Below are 19960 nucleotides of genomic sequence, written 5' to 3' on the forward strand. Positions count from 1 at the left end.
GTACAGATGGCCTTCTGTCTTTCTTGTTCGAGTACCGTATTACAGAAATTAATGTGTAGGAATTGAAAAGTCAAAATTGATTTACAACCATAGATTTAAAACTCCAAAATCCAATTAAAAATACATTTCACTTAACAGTAATTTATTATTAAGCATTCCGACAGGCTGCATCACTGTATGGGGGTGGGGGGGGGGAAAGGGGCTATTGCACAGGACTGAAAGAAGCTGCAGGAGGTTGTAAATCTAGTCAGCGCCATCTTGGGCACTAGCCTACAAATTATCCAGGACATCATCAGGGAGCGGGGTCTCAGAAAGCCAGCGTCCATTATTAAGGACCTCCAGCACCCAGGGCATGCCCTTTTCTCACTGTTAGCATCAGGTAGGAGGTACAGAAGCCTGAAGGTACACACTCAGCGATTCAGGAACAGCTTCTTCCCCTCTCTCATCCGATTCCTGAATGGAAATTGAACCCATGAACACTACCTCACTTTTTAAGTATATATTATTTCTGTTTTTGCACCATTTTAATCTATTCAATACACATATACTGTAAATGATTTTCTTTTTCTTTTTTTTCTTCATGGAACTGCTACTGCTAAGTTAACAAATTTCACGACACGTGCTGGTGATAATAAGTCTGATACTGACAATAGCTGCAGCACATTAGTCCTTGGGAAATTCAAGCTACACCACTATATTTAACTGTTAAGGATATGGATTTGATTAAATATTCTTACTTTCCCAAAATTGTTTATTCAAGTTTATTGTCATTCAACCGTATACATCCATACCACCAAATGACTAAGGTAAACAACAGTTCATACAACTCACAAACAACACAAAGTAATGTTACCACAAAAACTTAACAAATAAAAAAATATATTCCATAAGATTAACATTTGGCATAAGGTGCATTTACAATACAAGTCAGAAAGTAAACCGTATAACAGCTACTGATGCTTCATATGTGATGAGACCCGGGTGGTGGCCCGGCACTCAGTAGTCTCACAGCCTGGAGGAAGAAGCTGGTTCCCATCCTAGCAGACCTTGTCCTAGTGGTATGTTATATCTTGCCTGATGGTAGGGGGTCAAAGAGATTGTGGGACAGATGGGAGAGAGCCTCGAGATCCTCCTGATACATCTCGGATGTGTGGAGGAGAGACCCCAATTATCCTCTCAGCAGTCCGCACAATGCTTTGTAGGGTCTTGCATTCAGACTAGGATTAGTTGGGCTCATCTCTAATAATGATGTGATCTGCTGTCAAAGTAGACCGTCTTGCAGCATGGAGTGCTCGTAACAACTTGGAGCATAATGCTATTAAGATGGTGGAAATGAGGATTGGCTTCTGCTGACAACCCCTACCTGCCTCCCCTTGGAAATTAATGGTGAGGCTGTCTGTGGTCAAGTAATTTAAATTCTTGGGGACTACCATTGCCAATACATTGAAGTGGGACAAGCACATTATGCTCATTACTAGGAAGGCCCAGCAGAGGTCGTCCTTCCTATACCAACTTAGAAAACTTAACATCTCAGGGTGTACCCTGATGAATTATTACACAGCCACCAGTGGGAGTGTTGTGAACACCTTTATCACCGTTTGGTTTCCCACCACCTCCTCCCTCCAAAAGTTAGGTTGCAGAAAGTGGTTCACTCAGCGGAGAGGATCATTGGCTGTCAGCAACCAGAATTAAAAGACCTGCTCTTCACCAAAGCGAGAAAGAGAGTTGGAAAAATGGCTGCTAGCTCCACCCACCCTAGCAGTCACCTATTCGTCAAACTGTGATCAGGGAGCCACTACAATTCCATCATCACCAGAGCTACACGTCCTCTTCGCAGTGTCTTTCCCGTAGCTATCCAGCTTCTCAACAAAACTCAGGGGTAATACCCTAACTATCCCTGTACAATATCTGTTAAATGGCCTTTCCTGCTCTCCTTATTCTGTTGGTAATCATGTGGTCTGTTCATATATGTTAACATTGATTTTAAGTTTTATTTATTGGTATTTGTGCTAATTGATGTTTACTCATGGCTGTCTGCATTACTGTCCTGTAAATTATTGGTTGCCATTGTGTTGTCTGCTATGGTATTGTCCTTGTGTTTTTATGCTCAGCACTGAACCACAATCAATTCTGGTACGTTTTACATAAAGGCAATAAGGGATTCTAATTCCGAATTCCCATACCAGTCAGTGATGCATCTGGTTCAGGACACTCTCACTAGTGCTGCTATAAAAATTGTCGGGGGGCTTGCGTGCTTCAATCGCTCTGTCACTTTGCTTTCTTTCAAGCCACAGCTCCTCATGTTATTTTGTGAAATAAAGCAAATACTTGTGTCAGGTACCATTTTTGATGGTGTGGAAGCAAGGAAGTGGAGTATCTGGAAAACAGTATTACTTTAAAATTAGTAGCTGTGTCTCATTTTACCGGCCACTGAGAATGCGTAAAGCATTCATCAGCATCTTGATATTGTGAAATTACAGCAGTATTGTTTAATTTACAATTTTCTAGCAGTAGAGCAACATATACTATGTGATAAAATTACTGCAAGTATTCATAGGAGGTAGCACAGAGCTGGTTCAGAGATGTTTATTGAGAGCACAGAATAACCGTGTACTGACAAGCTTGAAGCACTGTTATGAGGCCATAAGATATAGGAGCAGAATTAGGCCATTTGGTTCATTGAGTATGTTCTGCTATTTCATCAAGGTTGATCCAATTTTCCTCTTAGCCTGTGGTAAACCATGTATATATGTTGTGACTGGGTTACCTGTCTGGACACACCCCTCTGCTGACTGCCCCCGTGGTTCCTCCCACAGAGTCCTTTATAAAGGTGTTCGCCTTGCCCCTCCACCTCAGTCTGGGGGCAGACACTCACTGTGGAGGTCGTATTGTACAGCGAATGAAAGCCTTTCAGTATTTTACCAAACCTCAGTCTTTTGGAGTAATTGAAGGTGCTTCAATTTTATTCGCTGTACGTTTTAAACCATGGAACAGGCTCTGAGACCAGAAAAATTAGACCTCCATCCGCAAATGCCTGGCGCTGGAAAAGCTTTCGAACTCTGGCTGACCTGCTTCGAAGCGTATCTAGAGGAGATTAAAGCGACCGACCCCGTAGCGAAGCGCAGAGTTCTACTCTCCAGGGTCAGTCCACGGGTTTATTCGCTGATCAGAGACCAGCCGAACTACGATGGCGCGATGAACGCACTCAAAAGACAATACCTGCGGCCGATAAACAGCGTCTATGCTCGGCATCGCTTAGCGACACGGTAACAACGGTCCGGGGAATCGAGTGCTGAGTTTGTCCGGGCTCTACAGACACTCGTGCGGGTCTGCAATTTCCAGGAGCTGACGGCGGCGCAGCATGCAGAACTCCTAGTGAGAGACGCCTTCGTCACGGGGACCAGGTCAGTGTACGTGCGCCAGCGGCTGCTGGAAAAAGCTGATCTTACCCTAAGTTCGGCGATGGAGCTGGCTGATACGTTGGAGGCCGCTCTGCATAACTCCGAGGCTCTCCAGGCATGCGATCCCCCGATGGCCTTGTGGGCGCCGCAGACCCCGCAACCCGCCGGCGAATCGACCTCGGCTGCAGCCAGTCATGAGTCCGCGAAGTGCTACTTCTACGGACTGGAGAAGCACCCCCGGAAACGCTGCGCAGCCCGACAAGCTACCTGTTCCAGCTGCGGAAAGAAGGGCCACTTCGCCAAGGTCTGTAAGTCAAAACGGCGAGCGGGATCAAGCAGCGCCGCGTGCGAGACGTGGGGGTCGCCATCTTCCCTGCACACTGCCACCACGTGCGAGACATGGGGGCCGCCATCTTCCCTGCACGCCGCCACCACGTGCGAGACGTGGGGGTCGCCATCTTGCCTGCCGCCATCTTCCCTGCACGCCACCACCATGTGCGAGGCATTGGGGCCGCCATCTTCCCTGCATGCCGCCACCACGTGCGAGACATGGGGGTGGCCATCTTGTTCGGCGCCACCTCCCACCGCCTACGACCAATGGGTGCTCACGGGCCATCCCACCGCGTCGGACCAAGACAGCGACCCCACCCTGGCTTCCGTGACCCTCGACCGAAGCGCTCCCCACCAGCTCGCAAGGTCAATGATGGACATCCTGGTGGAGGGGCACAGGACAAGCTGCCTGTTTGACACAGGCAGCACGGAGAGTTTTATTCACCCGGCCACGGTGCAGCATTGTGGACTCGTGATACGGCCGGTAAGTCGGAGGGTCACCATGGCCTCCGGGTCGCATACAACAGACATCCGGGGGGGTTGTACAGCGACGCTAGTGGTGCAGGGCACAGAATATCGGGACTTTACGTTACTGGTCTTGCCTCAACAGTGTGCCCCTGTGCTTTTGGGGTTGGACTTCCAGAGCCACCTGAAAAGCGTGACAATGAAGTATGATGGGCCCCTCCCGACAATTACTGACATAAATCCCGTTTTGTAGAGATATGTCACGTACCCTGCTACTGATCACACACACACACACACCGACCCGCGCATCCCACCCAACACCATGCCAACTGCCACACTACCGACACTTGTGGCCTCTCCACCCTCAGGATCCCTCCCCCACCGCTGTTCACCAACCTGACCCCCGACTGTAAACCCGTGACAACTAAAAGCAGGAGGTACAGCGCGGGGGACAGAGCTTTCATTAAGTCGGAGGTGCAGCGGTTGCTCAGGGAGGGGGTCATTGAGGCAAGCACAAGTCCTTGGAGGGCGCAGGTGGTGGTTGTTCGGAACGGGGAGAAGAATAGGATGGTCGTGGACTATAGCCAGACCATCAATAGGTTCACGCAGCTCGACGCGTACCCTCTACCCCGCATCGCGGATATGGTCAATCAGATAGCACGGTACAAGGTGTACTCGACCATAGACCTAAAATCCGCTTACCATCAGCTCCCCATCCGCCGGGAGGACCGCCCTTACACTGCCTTCGAGGCAGACGGCAGGCTTTATCAATTCCTGCGCGTCCCCTTTGGTGTCACGAATGGTGTATCTGTCTTCCAGAGGGCAATGGACCGGGTGGTGGACCAATGCCAACTGAGGGCCATGTTCCCATATCTGGATAACATCACCATCTGCGGTCATGACCAGCAGGATCACGACAACAACCTCCAAAAATTTCTCCAAGCAGTCAAATCTTTCAACCTCACCTATAACAAGGACAAGTGTGTATTTGGGACCACCCGACTTGCTCTCCTTCGGTGTGTCGTGGAGAATGGAGTCATTGGCCCTGACCCCGACCGTATGCGCCCCTTGTTGGAACTCCCTCTTCCCAATACCCTCAGGGCCCTCAAAAGGTGCCTGGGCTTCTTTTCATATTACGCCCAATGGGTCTCTAACTATGTAGACAAGGCCTGCCCCCTGGTCAAGTCCACCACATTCCCCCTCTCTGCCCAGGCCCACGCGGCCTTCAACCGCATAAAAGGGGACATTGCCAAAGCAGCAATGCATGCGGTGGATGAGGCCATTCCCTTCCAAGTAGAGAGTGACGCCGCCGACTTTGCGCTGGCTGCTACCCTCAACCAGGCAGGAAGACCAGTGGCGTTCTTCTCCCGTACCCTTCAAGGCCCTGAAATTCGGCACTCTGCGGTAGAGAAAGAGGCCCAGGCCATAGTGGAAGCTATAAGGCACTGGAGGCAGTATCTCGCCTGCAAAAGGTTCACCCTGCTAACTGACCAGCGCTCAGTCGCGTTCATGTTTAATAATCAGCAGCGGAGCAAAATCAAAAATGATGAAATTCTGAGGTGGAGAATCGAACTCTCCACCTACAACTATGACATCATGTACAGGCCTGGGAAGCTCAACGAGCCCTCCGATGCCCTATCCCGGGGAACATGCGCCAGCGCGCAGATCGACCGGCTATACGCCCTACATGTAGACCTTTGCCACCCGGGAGTCATCCGGCTTTTCCACCGTGAAAGCCCAGAACCTGCCTTACTCCCTTGAGGAGATCAGGATGATGACCAGGGACTGCCAAGTCTGCGCAGAGTGCAAACCGCACTTCTACCGACCCGAAAAGGCACCACTCATCAAGTCCACCCGCCCCTTTGAGCGACTGAGTGTTGACTTTAAGGGCTCCCTTCCCTCCACCGACCGCAATGTGTACTTTCTTAACGTAATTGACGAGTACTCGCGGTTCCCCTTCGCCATCCCCTGCCCCGACACCACTACCACGTCAGTTATAAAAGCCCTGCGCAAGCTCTTCACTCTGTTCGGATACCCATGCTATATCCACAGTGACAGAGGGTCCTCATTTATGAGTGACGAGCTGTGCCAATATCTACTGGCTAGGGGAATTGCAACCAGTAGGACCACGAGCTATAATCCCCGGGGGAATGGACAGGTAGAGAAGGAGAATGGCACAGTGTGGAAAGCCACACTCTTAGCCCTCAGGTCAAAGGGACTGCCGGTCTCCCGCTGGCAGGAGGTCCTTCCCGAGGCACTCCACTCCATCCGCTCCCTGTTATGCACAGCCACCAATGCCACCCCTCATGAGCGGCTCTTTCCTTTTCCCAGAAAATCGACCACTGGAACCACCCTACCAACTTGGCTGACGTCCCCGGGGCCAGTGCTGCTCCGGAAACATGCGAGGAGCAATAAATACTCCCCGATGGTCGAGAGGGTTCACTTACTTCATGCGAACCCCCAGTATGCCCAAGTGGTTTTACCTGATGGGCGGGAGGACACGGTCTCCATCCGCGACCTGGCACCCGCAGGAGCACCGGGCCCCTACCCTGAACACTCCGTGGTGACTATTAACCCCGTACCCACCAATGTATGTACCTACAAGACACCGTGCACCCCAAACCCTATACAGACACCACACGACACTCCCATACCGGGCGCGACGCACACGCACGAGGGATTACCGACGTCTAACGTGCTGACACGTCAAGTCAGGCCGGAGCCAGCACAACCGCCATCGCCGGTGCAATCACCGCCGGTGCTACGTCGATCACAGCGACGGACTCGACCGCCTGATAGACTTAACCTGTAAATATACTTCTTGTAAATATTGTCGGTCACTTCACCCCGCGGGACTCTTTTTGGAAAAAAAGGAGGGGTGAATGTGGTAAACCATGTATATATGTTGTAACTTGGTTACCTGTCTGGACACACCCCTCTGCTGGCTGCGCCTGTGGCTCCTCCCACAGGGTCCCGTATAAAGGTGTTCGCCTTGCCCCTCTCCCTCAGTCCGGGGGCAGACACTCACTGTGGAGGTCGCATTGTACAGCGAATAAAAGCCTTTCAGTATTTTACCAAACCTCAGTCTTTTGGAGTAATTGAAGGTGCTTCATAGCCCCAATCTCTTGCCTTCTCATGCCTGGACCAATCAAGAATCCATCAACCTCTGCCTTAAATATACATAAATACTTGGCCTCCACAACAGCCTGTAGCAAAGAATTCCACAGATTTACCACTCTGGCTAAAGACATTCCTCCTCATTTCCGTTCTAAAAGGACACCACTATTCTGTCCTCTGGTTGCAGACTTTCCCATCAGAAGAAACATCCCCTCCACATCCACTCTATCAAGGCCTTTCACCATCTTTAAAAAATTTATTCATTTACAGGATGGGGGCATCACCAGCTAAGCCAGCAATTATTGCCCATCCCTAGTTGCCCTTGAGAAGGTGGTGACGAGCTGCCTTCTTGAACCACTGCAGTCCCAGAGGTGTAGGTACACCCACAGCGCTGTCGGGGAGGGAATTCCATGATTTTGACCCAGCGACAATGAAAGAATGGCAATATGTTTCCAAGTTAGGATGGTGAGTGACTTGGAGGGGCATTTCCAAGTGGTGGTGTTCCCAGGTATCTGCTGTTCTCGTCCTTCTAGATGGTAGTAGTCATGGGTCTGGAAGGTGCTGCCTTAAGAACTTGCAGTGCATCTTGTAGATAGTACACACTGCTGCAACTGTTCATAGATGGTGGAGGGATTGGATGCTTGTGGAAGGGGCTTCCTTGTACTGGATGGTGCCAGGCTTCTTAAGTGTTGATAGAGCTACACTCATCCAGACGAGTATTCCATTACACTCCTGACCTGAGCTTTGTAGACGGTGGACAGGCTTGGGGAGTCAGGAGGCGAGTTACACGCCACAGGATTCCTAGCCTTTGACCTGTTCTGGTAGCCACAGCGTTTATAGGTCTAGACCAGTTCAGTTTCCTGTCAATGTTAACCCCCAGGATGTTGATAGTAGGGAATTCGGTGATGGTGATGCCACTGAATATCAAGAGACGATGGTCAGAGCCTCTCTTGTCAGAGATGGTCATTGCCTAGCATTTGCATGGCTTGAATATTGCTTTCCACTTGTCAGCCCAAGCCGGGATATTGTCCAGGTCCTGCTGCAGTTGGGTATGAACTGCTTCACTATCTGAGGAGGCATGAATGGAGCAGAACAGTGTGCAGTCATCTGTGAACACCACACTTCTGACCTGATGATGGAAGAAAGGTCATTGCAATAGCAGCTGAAGATGGTTGGTCCTAGGACACTTCCCTGAGGAACTCCTGCAGTGATGCCCTGAGAAGGAGATGATTGACCTCCAACCACCACAACCATCGTCGTTTGTGTCAGGTAAGACTCCAACCAGAGGAGGGTTTTCCCCCTAATTCCCATTGACTCCATTTTAGCTAGGGCACCTTGAGGCCATATTCAGTCAAATGCTGCCTTGATGTCGAGGATCATCACTCTCACCTCACCTCTGGTATTTAGCTCTTTGGTCCATGTTTGGGCCAAGGAGGTGATGAGGTCAGGAGCCGAAAGGCCTTGACAGAACCCAAACTGGGCATTTGTAAGCAATTTATTGCCGAGTAGGTGCTGCATAATAGCACTGTGATGACCCTTTCCATTATCTTGCTGATGATTGAGAGTAGGCTGATAGGGAAGTAATTAGCTGGGTTGGACTTGTCCTGTTTCCTGTGTACAGGACATACCTGGGCAATTTTCCACATTGCCGGGTAGATGCCGGTGCTGTAGCTGTACTGGAGCAGCTTAGCTAGTGGCATAGCAAGTTCTAAATCTTCAGGACTATTGTCGAGATTTGGTCTGGGCCCATAGCCTTCGCAGTATCCAGTGCTTTTGGCCATTTCCTGATATCATGCGGAGTGAATTGGATTGGCTGCATACTGACATCTGGGATGCTGGGGACTTCTGCAGGAGGCTGAGCTGGATCATCTACTCCGAATTTCTGACTGAAAGTTGTTGTAAATGTCTCAGCCTTATCTTTTGCACAGGTGTGCTGGGCTCCTCTATCACCGAGGATGGGGATATTTGTGGAGTCTCCTCCTCCAGTGAGTTGTTTGATTGTCCACCACCACTCATGACGGAATGTGGCAGGACCACAGAGCTTAGATCTGATCTGCTGGTTATGGGACTCCTTAGCTCTGTCTATTACTTGCTGCTTATGGAGTTTGGCATGCAAGCAGTCCTGTATTGTGGCTTCACCAGGGTGACGCCTCATATTGAGGTATGCCTGGCGTTGTTCTCGGCATGACTTCCTGCACTCTTCATTAAACCAGGGTTGATCCCCTGCCTGGTGGTAACGTTAGAGTGGGGGATATGCCGGGCCATGAGGTTACAGATTATAGTGGAGTACAAGTCTGCTGCTGCTGATGGCCCACAGCACCTCATAGATGCCCAGACTTGGGCTGCTAGATCTGTTCGATATCTATCCCATTTATCATGGTGGTGGTGCCACACAACGCAGTGGAGGGCTTCTTCAATGTGGAGACAGGATTTAGTCTCCACAAGTACTGTGTGGGGGTCACTTCTACCAATGCTGTCGTGGACAGCTGCTTCCATGGCAGGCAGGTTGGTGAGAATGAGGTCAAGTGTGGTTTTCCCTTTTGTTGGCTCCCTCACCATCTGCTGTAGTCCCAGACTAGTAGCTCTGTCCAGTAGGGCCTGACCAGCTCAGTCTGTGGTGGTACTATCAAGCCATTCTTGGTGATGGACATTGAAGTCCCCCACCCAGAGTACATTCTGTACTCTTGCCACCCTCAACGCCTCCTCCAAGTGCTGCTCAACATGGAGAAGTTCTACACAGTGAAAAGCAAACTAATTTTTCATTAGCCATGAAAAAAAGATACAAACCGATTACGAAGTTGGACTTTGATGCCGACTGTCCATAGTGTTGCTCAATAAACTTGGCTTTATAGGTTATCAAGCCAACTATGGAGTTGCTTTGCAGGACCATCGACAACAAATACAGGGCAAAGATATGGTTGGTAATCAGTGATTTTATTGATGAAATAAAACCTGGCAAAAAGACAAAATATAAATGTCAGTATAATGATGCTTAGTTTTAACATATTCTATGCATTTCAGAAACAAATGCTCTAAATATTATTTGCCTATGCCCATTTTTAAACTTGCTGACAAACATGTCAGTTCAGACAAGAAGGGAAGTTATCCTGTGCCTAAATCCCATTTCCTGAGTTGCATCTGTTCTGGAGCAGTACTTTCCTTAAACATTCATTATTATTGGGAAACACTGAGGAAACTAGGTTGGAAATCTTTTGAGCTTAGAAAAATGAGAAGCAAAGAAACAAACATAGGGAATTTTCGATGGGCTCAATGGGGTTAATGCAGAGTTGATGACTGGGCTGTTTAGAATCAGTGATCACAAAATAAAGGGGTCAGCCACTCAAGATGGGGATGTGAACAAACTTCTTCATGTAATGGAGGCAATTCTCCTTCCACAATGAACATGAAGGCTCAGTCACTGAGAATATTTAAGACAGATTAATAGGTTAGTATTTTGTGAAAGGTTATTAATCTGTGAACCCTGGAGACTGAAGACAGCTGTCCTGGGATTGGAAGCCTGTGTACGAGCACAGGTGGGTGGGAGGAAGGGGCTTGGTTTGCTGCTGTGGCTTTGTTAATAGTTCTGTTTTGGTTTGTTTTACTGAGCAATGGGGGTATGCTACATTGGTGTCTGCACACTTGCTGGCTGTCCCCATTAGGTTGTGTTGGGTGTTAATGCAAACAATGCATTTCACTATATGTGTCGATGGTACATGTGATAAGCAAATGAATCTGTATTTAAAAAGGCTTTGGTCAGAAATGGGGTCAATAGGTATGGAGTTATTGGAGAAACGTGGTATTGAGGTAAAAGATCAGCTATGACAGCATAGAAAGGCAGTGGGAGGCATGAGAAATCCTTTACTCTTTGAACCTTTCGGCAGGAAACAAAGGCATTTTGTTTTCTTTTGTAGAACACCCATTTAGGAATTTTTCTTTGAAGTAAAAGAACCTTACCTTAAATGGGTTGGACCTCCACACTAAACTTGAAAGTTCAGATGTGGAGAGGATGTTCCCTTCCGCAGGATAATCTGGAATTAGGGGCCACTATTTAAATACAAGGGTTCATCTGGTTAAGGGTGAAATTAGTAGGTCATTGGAAGTCTTAAAAGGCAGTGGAAACAGGACCATCATTTTTACAGCAAAATTGGAGAGATTATTGATATGTAAAATTTACAGTGGGTTAGCAACAATATGGAGTTAAGATTATCATCATATTGGTGACGATTCTATTAAATGTTGGAGCAGGATTGATGAGCCAAGTGGTAGGTGTGTGAGTATATATTTTTAATATATAATTATATATATATTTATACACACACACACATATATATACATACACATATATACATATATACATACACATACACACAAATTTTCCTTTAAGGGACAGTGTGATGGAGGAACGGTTGCAGCAGGAGGAGGAGCGAGAGCCTCTGGAGAGCGCCGAGTGCTGGGAAGCAGCTCAGGTGACTGTGCTTTAAAAAAAGAGCATGTGGAGGGCAACTGAAGGGTTAAACAGAGTGTTGATTAGTTGATTAGAGGGAATGAGTACTTGAGATAATTGGCAGGGACAAATAAAAGGAGGGGTAACTAAAACAGAGTGGCCAGGCTGCATGGGAGGGGGAAGAGGGAGGGGGAAGAGGGAGGGGGGGAGGGGGAAGAGGGAGGGAGGGGGGGAGGGGGAAGAGGGAGGGGGGAGGGGGAAGAGGGAGGGGGAGGGGGAAGAGGGAGGGGGAGTGGGATGGACGGACGGACTTGGGTTGGAGTGGAGTGGTTTGGTGTGGGGTGGGAGTGGAGTGGTTTGGTGTGGAGTGGGAGTGGAGAGGATTGGGAGTGGAGTTGGTTGGAGGGGGTTGGAGTGGGAGTGGGTTGGGGTGAAGTTGGGGCGGGGTGGAGTTGGGGCGGGGTGGGTCAGGAGTGGAGTGGGTCGGGATTGCCTCTTATGAGGTGGAGTGGGTCGGGTCAGAGTGGGGCGGAGTTGGAGTATGATGGAGTGTGATGGAGTGGGAGGGGGTCGGGGTGGGTTTGGGTCGGAGTGGGGTTGGGGGTGGGTCGGAGTGGGAGTGGGTCGGAGTGGGAGGGAGAGGGGTTGGCTTGGGGTGGGGATGACTTGGAGTGGAGTGGGGTGGGGTTGGATTGGATTGGAGAGGGAGAGGAGTGGGGTGGGATGGAGAGGAGTGGGAGTGGGTTGGAGCGGAGTGGGAGTGGGTTGGAGCGGGAGTGGGAGTGGGTTGGAGCGGGAGTGGGAGTGGGATGGAGCGGGAGTGGGAGAGGGTCGGAGCGGGAGTGGGAGAGGGTCGGGATGGAGCGGGAGTGGGAGAGGGTCGGGATGGAGCGGGAGTGGGAGAGGGTTGGAGTGGGAGTGGGAGTGAGAGTGAGAGTGGGTTGGCGTGGGAGTGAGAGTGGGTTGGCGTGGGAGTGAGAGTGGGTTGGCGTGGGAGTGAGAGTGGGTTGGAGTGGGGAGGACTGGGAGTGGGGAGGAGTGGTGGTGAGAGTGGGACAGAGCGGAGTGGGAGAGGGTCGGAGCGGAGTGGGAGAGGGTCGGGATGGAGCGGAGTGGGAGAGGGTCGGAGCGGAGTGGGAGAGGGTCGGAGCGGAGTGGGAGAGGGTCGGGATGGAGCGGGTCGGAGCGGAGTGGGAGAGGGTCGGGATGGAGCGGGTCGGAGCGGAGTGGGAGAGGGTCGGGATGGAGCGGGTCGGAGCGGAGTGGGAGAGGGTCGGGATGGAGCGGGTCGGAGCGGAGTGGGAGAGGGTCGGGATGGAGCGGGTCGGAGCGGAGTGGGAGAGGGTCGGGATGGAGCGGGTCGGAGCGGAGAGGAGTGGGGTGGGAGATGTGGGAGTGGCGTGGAGTGGAGAGGAGTGAGTTGGCCTGGGGTGGGGGAGGGGTGGGGGAGGGGTTGGAGCGGGGCTGGAGCGGGGCTGGAGCGGCGTGGAGTGGGGGAGGGGTCGGAGCTGGTCGGGATTGTCTTGGAGTGGTGTGGGTCGGGGTCAGAGAGGGGCGGAGTGGGGCGGGGTTGGAGTGTGATGGAGTGGGAGTGGGTTGGGGTTTAGTGGGTCGGAGTGGGGATGGGGGTGGGTTGGAGTGGGAGTGGGTCGGAGTGGGAGGGAGTGGGGTTGGCTTGGGGTGGGGTTGACTTGGAGAGGAGTGTGTTGGAGAGGAGTAGGTTGGCGTGGTTTGGACTGGGAGTGGGGTGGTTTGGAGTGGGAGTGGGTTGGAGAAGTGTGGTGGTGAGAGCGGGATGGAGCGGAGTGGGAGAGGGTTGGGATGGAGCAGGTCGGGATCGCGTGGGTCAGAGCGGCGTGGGGTGGCAGCGGGTTGGAGTGGGAGCGGGTCGGAGTGGAGTGGTGGTGAGAGTGGGATGGAGTGGAATGGGTTGGAGTGGGTTGGAGCGGAGTGGGAGAGGGTTGGGGTGGAGCGGGTTGGAGTGGGTTGCAGTGGCGTGGCGTGGGTTGGAGTGGTGTGGAGTGGGTTGGGTTGGCGTGGAGAGGAGTGGGTTGGCGTGGTGTCAGAGTTGGGTGGGAGGTGTGAGAGTGGCGTGGAGTGGGTTGGAGTGGAGTGGGGTGGGTGGGAGCGGGAGGGAGCGGGTCAGGAGTGGAGTGGGTCGGGAGTGGAGTTGGTGCGGTGTGGGTCGGGGTGGGGTGGAGTGGGGCGGGGTTGGAGTGTGATGGAGTGGGAGTGGGTTGCGGTTTAGTGGGTCGGAGTGGGGGTGGGGGTGGGTCAGAGTGTGAGTGGGAGGGAGTGGAGAGGGGTGGAGAGGAGTGGGGTGGGTTGGAGCGGGGTGGGTTGGAGCGGAGTGGGAGAGAGTCGGGATGGAGCGGGTCAGGATGGCGTGGGTCAGAGCGGCGTGGGGTGGCAGTGGGTCGGAGTGGAGTGGTGGTGAGAGTGGGATGGAGCGGGAGCGGGTCGGAGCGGGAGAGGGTTGGGATGGAGCGGGTTGGAGCGTAGAGGAGTGGGGTGGGAGGTGTGGGAGTGGAGTGGAGTGGGCTGGAGTGGAGAGAAGTGAGTTGGCGTGGGGTGGGAGTTGGGGGAGGGGTGGGAGTGGAGTGGGGGAGGGGTGGGAGTGGAGTTGGAGCGGGGTTGGAGCGGCGTGGAGTGGGTTGCACTGGAGAGGAGCGGGAGTGGGCTGGAGTGGCGTGGGGGAGGGGTCGGAGCGGGGTCGGAAGTGGAGTGGGTCGGGATTGTCTTGGAGTGGTGTGGGTCGGGGTGGGTTGGGGTGGAGTGGGTCGGGTCAGAGAGGGGCGGAGTGGGGCGGGGTTGGAGTGTGATGGAGTGGGAGTGGGTGGGGTTTAGTGGGTCGGAGTGGGGTTGGGTCGGAGTGGGAGGGAGTAGGGTTGGCTTGGGGTGGGGTTGGGTTGGGTTGGAGAGGAGTAGGTTGGCATGGTTTGGAGTGGGAGTGGGAGTGGGTTGGAGAAGTGTGGTGGTGAGAGTGGGATGGAGTGGAGTCGGATGGAGCGGGATGGAGCGGAGAGGGAGAGGGTCGGGATGGAGCAGGTCGGGATGGAGCTGGTCGGGATGGCGTGGGTCGGAGCGGTGTGGGGTGGCAGCGGGTCAGAGTGGAGTGGTGGTGAGAGTGGGATGGAGCGGCGTGGAGCGGAGAGGAGCGGCGAGGAGCTGAGAGGAGCAGGTTGGCGTGGTGTGGGAGTTGGGTGGGAGGTGTGAGAGTGGTGTGGAGTGGGTTGGAGTGGCGTGGAGAGAGTTGGGGTGGAGTTGGTTGGGGTGGGAGCGGAGCGGGAGTGGAGTGTAGTTTGTCGAGATTGTCTTGGTGCGGTGTGGGTTGGGGTGGGGTGGAGTGCGTCGGGTCAGAGAGGGGTGGAGTGGGGCGGGGTTGGAGTGTGATGGAGTGGGTTGCGGTTTAGTGGGTCGGAGCGGGAGTCGGATGGAGCGGAGTCGGATGGAGCGGATCAGAACGGCGTGGGGTGGCAGCGGGTCGGAGTGGAGTGGTGGTGAGAGTGGGATGGAGCGGGTTGGGATGGAGCAGAAAGGAGTGGGTTGCAGTGGCGTGGCGTGGAGTGGAGAGGAGTGGCGTGGCGTGAAGAGAGGAGTGGGTTGGCGTGGCGTAGGTTGACTTGGCATGGGGTGGGAGTGGAGTGGGTTGGGGTTGGAGCTGGAGTGTGTTGGAGCTGGAGTGTGTTGGTGTGGTTGGCTTGGAGAGGAGTTGGTCGAAGTGGGAGTGGGTGGGAGCGGAGTGGGAATGGTTCAGAGCGGAGTGGAGTCGGTTGGGGTTGGGGTTGGAGCTGGAGCTGGAGCTGGAGCGGGGTGGGTCGGAGTGGAGCGGAGTGGGTGTGGGTCGGAGCAGAGTAGAGTTGGTCGGGGTGGGAGGGAGTGAGGTTGGCTCGGGGTGGGGTTGACTTGGAGAGGCGTGGAGTGGGTTGGAGAGGCGTAGGAGTTGGGTGGGAGGTGTGAGAGTGGCATGGAGTGGCATTGGTTGAAGTGGCGTGGCGTAGAGAGGAGTGGGTTGGCGTAGTGTGGGAGTGGGGTGGGAGTGGCATGGGTTGGAGTGGGAGTGGGAGTGGGAGTGGGAGTGGAGCAGGTTGGAGCGGGAGTGGGTTGGAGTTGGAGCTGGAGTGGGGTGCAGCTGGAGTGGGGTTGGCTTGGAGAGGAGTGGGGTTGGAGTGGGGTGGGTCGAAGTGGGAGTGGGTGGGAGCCGAGTGGGAGTCGGTCGGAGCGGAGTGGGAGTCGGTCGGAGCGGAGTGGGAGTGGGGGTGGAGTCGGAGCGGAGTGGGCGTGGGTCAGGGTGGGAGGGAGTGGGGTTGGCTTGAAGTGGAGTAGGTTGGAGAGGGGTGGGTTGGAGAGGGGTTGCAGTGGGGTTGGAGCGGCGTGGCGTGGGAGTTGGGTGGAGTGTGGTGGAGTGGGTCGGGAGTGGAGTTTGTCGGGATTGTCTTGGAGTGGTGTGGGTCGGGGTGGGGTGTGGTGGAGTGGGTCGGGTCAGAGAGGGGTGGGGTTGGAGTGTGATGGAGTGGGAGTGGGGGTAGGGGTGGGTTGGAGTGTGAGTGGGTCGGAGTGGGAGGGGGTGAGATTGACTTGGAGAGGAGTGGGTTGGCGCGGAGAGGGTTGGCGCGGAGAGGAGTGGGTCGGTGCGGGAGTTGGGTGGGAGGTGTGAGAGTGGCGTGGAGTGGGTTGGAGTGGAGTTGGAGTGGCGTGGAGTGGGTTGGAGTAGAATTGGAAAGGAGTGGGTTGGTGAGGGGTGGGAGTGGGGTGGCTAGGAGTGGTGTGGAGTGGGTTGGTGAGGGGTAGGAGTGGGGTGGCGTGGAGCGGCATGGAGTGGAGGGGTTGGAGCGGGTCGGGAGTGGAGTGTCGGGATTGTCTTGGAGTGGTGTGGGTCGGGTCAGAGAGCTGTGGAATGGGGTGGGGTTGGATTGTGATGGAGTGTGATGGAGTGGGAGTGGGTTGCGGTTTAGTGGGTCGGAGTGGGGGTGGGGGTGGGTCGGAGTGGAGTGGGTCGGAGCGGAGTGGAGTCGGTCGGGGTGGGGTGGCTAGGTGTGGTTTGGAGTGGGGTGGGGTGCGGTGGAGTGGAGTGGGATGCAGTGGCGTGGCGTGGAGTGGGTTGGAGTGGAGAGGAGCGGAGTTGGAGCGGGTTGGTGGGAGCGGGTTGGTGGGAGCGGGTTGGTGGGAGCGGGTTGGTGGGAGCGGGTTTGGCTTGGAGAGGAGTGGGGTCGGAGTGGGAGTGGCTGGGAGCGGAGTGGGAGGGAGCCGAGTGGGAGGGAGCCAAGTGGGAGTGGTTCAGAGCGGAGCGGAGTGGGTCGGAGCGGAGTGGGAGAGGGTTGGGATGGAGCGGGTTGCAGTGGCGTGGTGTGGAGTGGGTTGGAGTGGAGAGGAGCGGAGTTGGAGCGGGTTGGTGGGAGTGGGTTTGGCTTGGAGAGGAGTGGGGTCGGAGTGGGAGTGGCTGGGAGCAGAGTGGGAGGGAGCCGAGTGGGAGTGGTTCAGAGCGGAGTGGAGTCGGTCGGAAGTGGAGCGGGTCGGGATTGTCTTGGAGTGGTGTGGGTCGGGGTCAGAGAGGGGCAGAGTGGGGCGGGGTTGGAGTGTGATGGAGTGTGATGGAGTGGGAGTGGGTTGGGGTTTAGTGGGTCGGAGTGGGGATGGGGGTGGGTTGGAGTGGGAGTGGGTCGGAGTGGGAGGGAGTGGGGTTGGCTTGGGGTGGGGTTGACTTAGAGAGGAGTGTGTTGGAGAGGAGTAGGTTGGCGTGGTTTGGACTGGGAGTGGGGTGGTTTGGAGTGGGAGTGGGTTGGAGAAGTGTGGTGGTGAGAGCGGGATGGAGCGGAGTGGGAGAGGGTTGGGATGGAGCAGGTCGGGATCGCGTGGGTCAGAGCGGCGTCGGGTGGCAGCGGGTTGGAGTGGGAGCGGGTCGGAGTGGAGTGGTGGTGAGAGTGGGATGGAGTGGAATGGGTTGGAGTGGGTTGCAGTGGCGTGGCGTGGAGTGGGTTGGGTTGGCGTGGAGAGGAGTGGGTTGGCGTGGTGTCAGAGTTGGGTGGGAGGTGTGAGAGTGGCGTGGAGTGGGTTGGAGTGGAGTGGGTGGGAGCGGGAGCGGGTGGGAGCGGGAGGGAGCGGGAGCGGGATGGAGCGGGTCAGAGCGGCGTGGGGTGGCAGCGGGTCGGAGTGGAGTGGTGGTGAGAGTGGGATGGAGCGGGAGCGGGTCGGAGTGGGAGAGGGTTGGGATGGAGCGGGTTGGAGCGTAGAGGAGTGGGGTGGGAGGTGTGGGAGTGGAGAGGAGTGGCGTGGCATGGGTTGGAGTGGGCTGGAGTGGAGAGAAGTGAGTTGGCGTGGGGTGGGAGTGGAGTGGGGGAGGGGAGGGAGTGGATTTGGGGGAGGGGTGGGAGTGGATTTGGGGGAGGGGTGGGAGTGGATTTGGGGGAGGGGTGGGAGTGGAGTGGGCTGGAGCGGCGTGGAGTGGAGTGGCGTAGAGTGAGTTGGCGTGGGGTGGGAGTTGGGGGAGGGGTGGGAGTGGAGTGGGGGAGGGGTGGGAGTGGAGTGGGGGAGGGGTGGGAGTGGAGTGGGGGAGCGGGCTGGGAGTGGAGTTGGAGCGGGGTTGCAGCGGCGTGGAGTGGGTTGCACTGGAGAGGAGCGGGAGTGGGCTGGAGTGGCGTGGGGGAGGGGTCGGAGCGGGGTCGGAAGTGGAGTGGGTCGGGATCGTCTTGGAGTGGTGTGGGTCGGGGTGGGTTGGGGTGGAGTGGGTCAGGTCAGAGAGGGGCGGAGTGAGGCGGGGTTGGAGTGTGATGGAGTGGGAGTGGGTGGGGTTTAGTGGGTCGGAGTGGGGTTGGGTCAGAGTGGGAGGGAGTAGGGTTGGCTTGGGGTGGGGTTGGGTTGGGTTGGAGAGGAGTAGGTTGGCGTGGTTTGGAGTGGGAGTGGGAGTGGGTTGGAGAAGTGTGGTGGTGAGAGTGGGATGGTTGGAGTCGGATGGAGCGGGATGGAGCGGAGAGGGAGAGGGTCGGGATGGAGCAGGTCGGGATGGAGCTGGTCGGAGCGGTGTGGGGTGGCAGCGGGTCGGAGTGGAGTGGTGGTGAGAGTGGGATGGAGCGGCGTCGAGCGGAGAGGAGCGGGTTGGCGTGGTGTGGGAGTTGGGTGGGAGGTGTGAGAGTGGTGTGGAGTGGGTTGGAGTGGCGTGGAGAGAGTTGGGGTGGAGTTGGTTGGGGTGGGAGCGGAGCGGGAGTGGAGCGGAGCGGGAATGGAGTGTAGTTTGTCGAGATTGTCTTGGTGCGGTGTGGGTTGGGGTGGGGTGGAGTGGGTCGGGTCAGAGAGGGGTGGAGTGGGGCGGGGTTGGAGTGTGATGGAGTGGGAGTGGGTTGCGGTTTAGTGGGTCGGAGTGGGGTGGTGGGGAGCGGGAGTCGGATGGAGCGGAGTCGGATGGGGTGGGAGCGGGTCGGAGTGGAGTGGCAGTGGGTCGGAGTGGAGTGGTGGTGAGAGTGGGATGGAGCGGGTTGGGATGGAGCAGAAAGGAGTGGGTTGCAGTGGCGTGGCGTGGAGTGGAGAGGAGTGGCGTGGCGTGAAGAGAGGAGTGGGTTGGCGTGGCGTAGGTTGACTTGGCGTGGGGTGGGAGTGGAGTGGGTTGGGGTTGGAGCTGGAGTGTGTTGGAGCTGGAGTGTGTTGGTGTGGTTGGCTTGGAGAGGAGTTGGTCGAAGTGGGAGTGGGTGGGAGCGGAGTGGGAATGGTTCAGAGCGGAGTGGAGTCGGTTGGGGTTGGGGTTGGAGCTGGAGCTGGAGCTGGAGCTGGAGCTGGAGCGGGGTGGGTCAGAGCGGGGTGGGTCGGAGTGGAGCGGAGTGGGTGTGGGTCGGAGCAGAGTAGAGTTGGTCGGGGTGGGAGGGAGTGAGGTTGGCTAGGGGTGGGGTTGACTTGGAGAGGCGTGGAGTGGGTTGGAGAGGCGTGGGAGTTGGGTGGGAGGTGTGAGAGTGGCATGGAGTGGCATTGGTTGAAGTGGCGTGGCGTGGAGTTGGTTGGAGTGGCGTGGAGTGGAGAGGAGTGGGTTGGCGTAGTGTGGGAGTGGAGCAGGTTGGAGCGGGAGTGGGTTGGAGCGGAGTTGGTTGGAGTTGGAGCTGGAGTGGGGTGCAGCTGGAGTGGGGTTGGCTTGGAGAGGAGTGGGGTCGGAGTGGGGTGGGTCGAAGTGGGAGTGGGTGGGAGCCGAGTGGGAGTCGGTCGGGGTGGGAGGAAGTGGGGG

General features: G+C 55.4%; 1 protein-coding gene across 3 annotated transcripts in view; it reads right to left on the reverse strand.

The window, feature by feature from the left end:
• The window catches only part of LOC134359329 (solute carrier organic anion transporter family member 1C1-like), a 110544-nt gene that overhangs the window by 38599 nt on the left and 51985 nt on the right, over window positions 1-19960 (reverse strand). For all 3 annotated transcript variants that reach the window (XM_063072398.1, XM_063072397.1, XM_063072395.1), the window contains exon 9: window positions 10101-10265. In XM_063072398.1, coding sequence (XP_062928468.1) covers window positions 10101-10265 — 165 coding nt within the window. The remainder of the gene's footprint in view (window positions 1-10100; window positions 10266-19960) is intronic.

This window comes from Mobula hypostoma, chromosome 20 (genome assembly GCF_963921235.1).
Source record: "Mobula hypostoma chromosome 20, sMobHyp1.1, whole genome shotgun sequence".
Taxonomy (NCBI): domain Eukaryota; kingdom Metazoa; phylum Chordata; class Chondrichthyes; order Myliobatiformes; family Myliobatidae; genus Mobula; species Mobula hypostoma.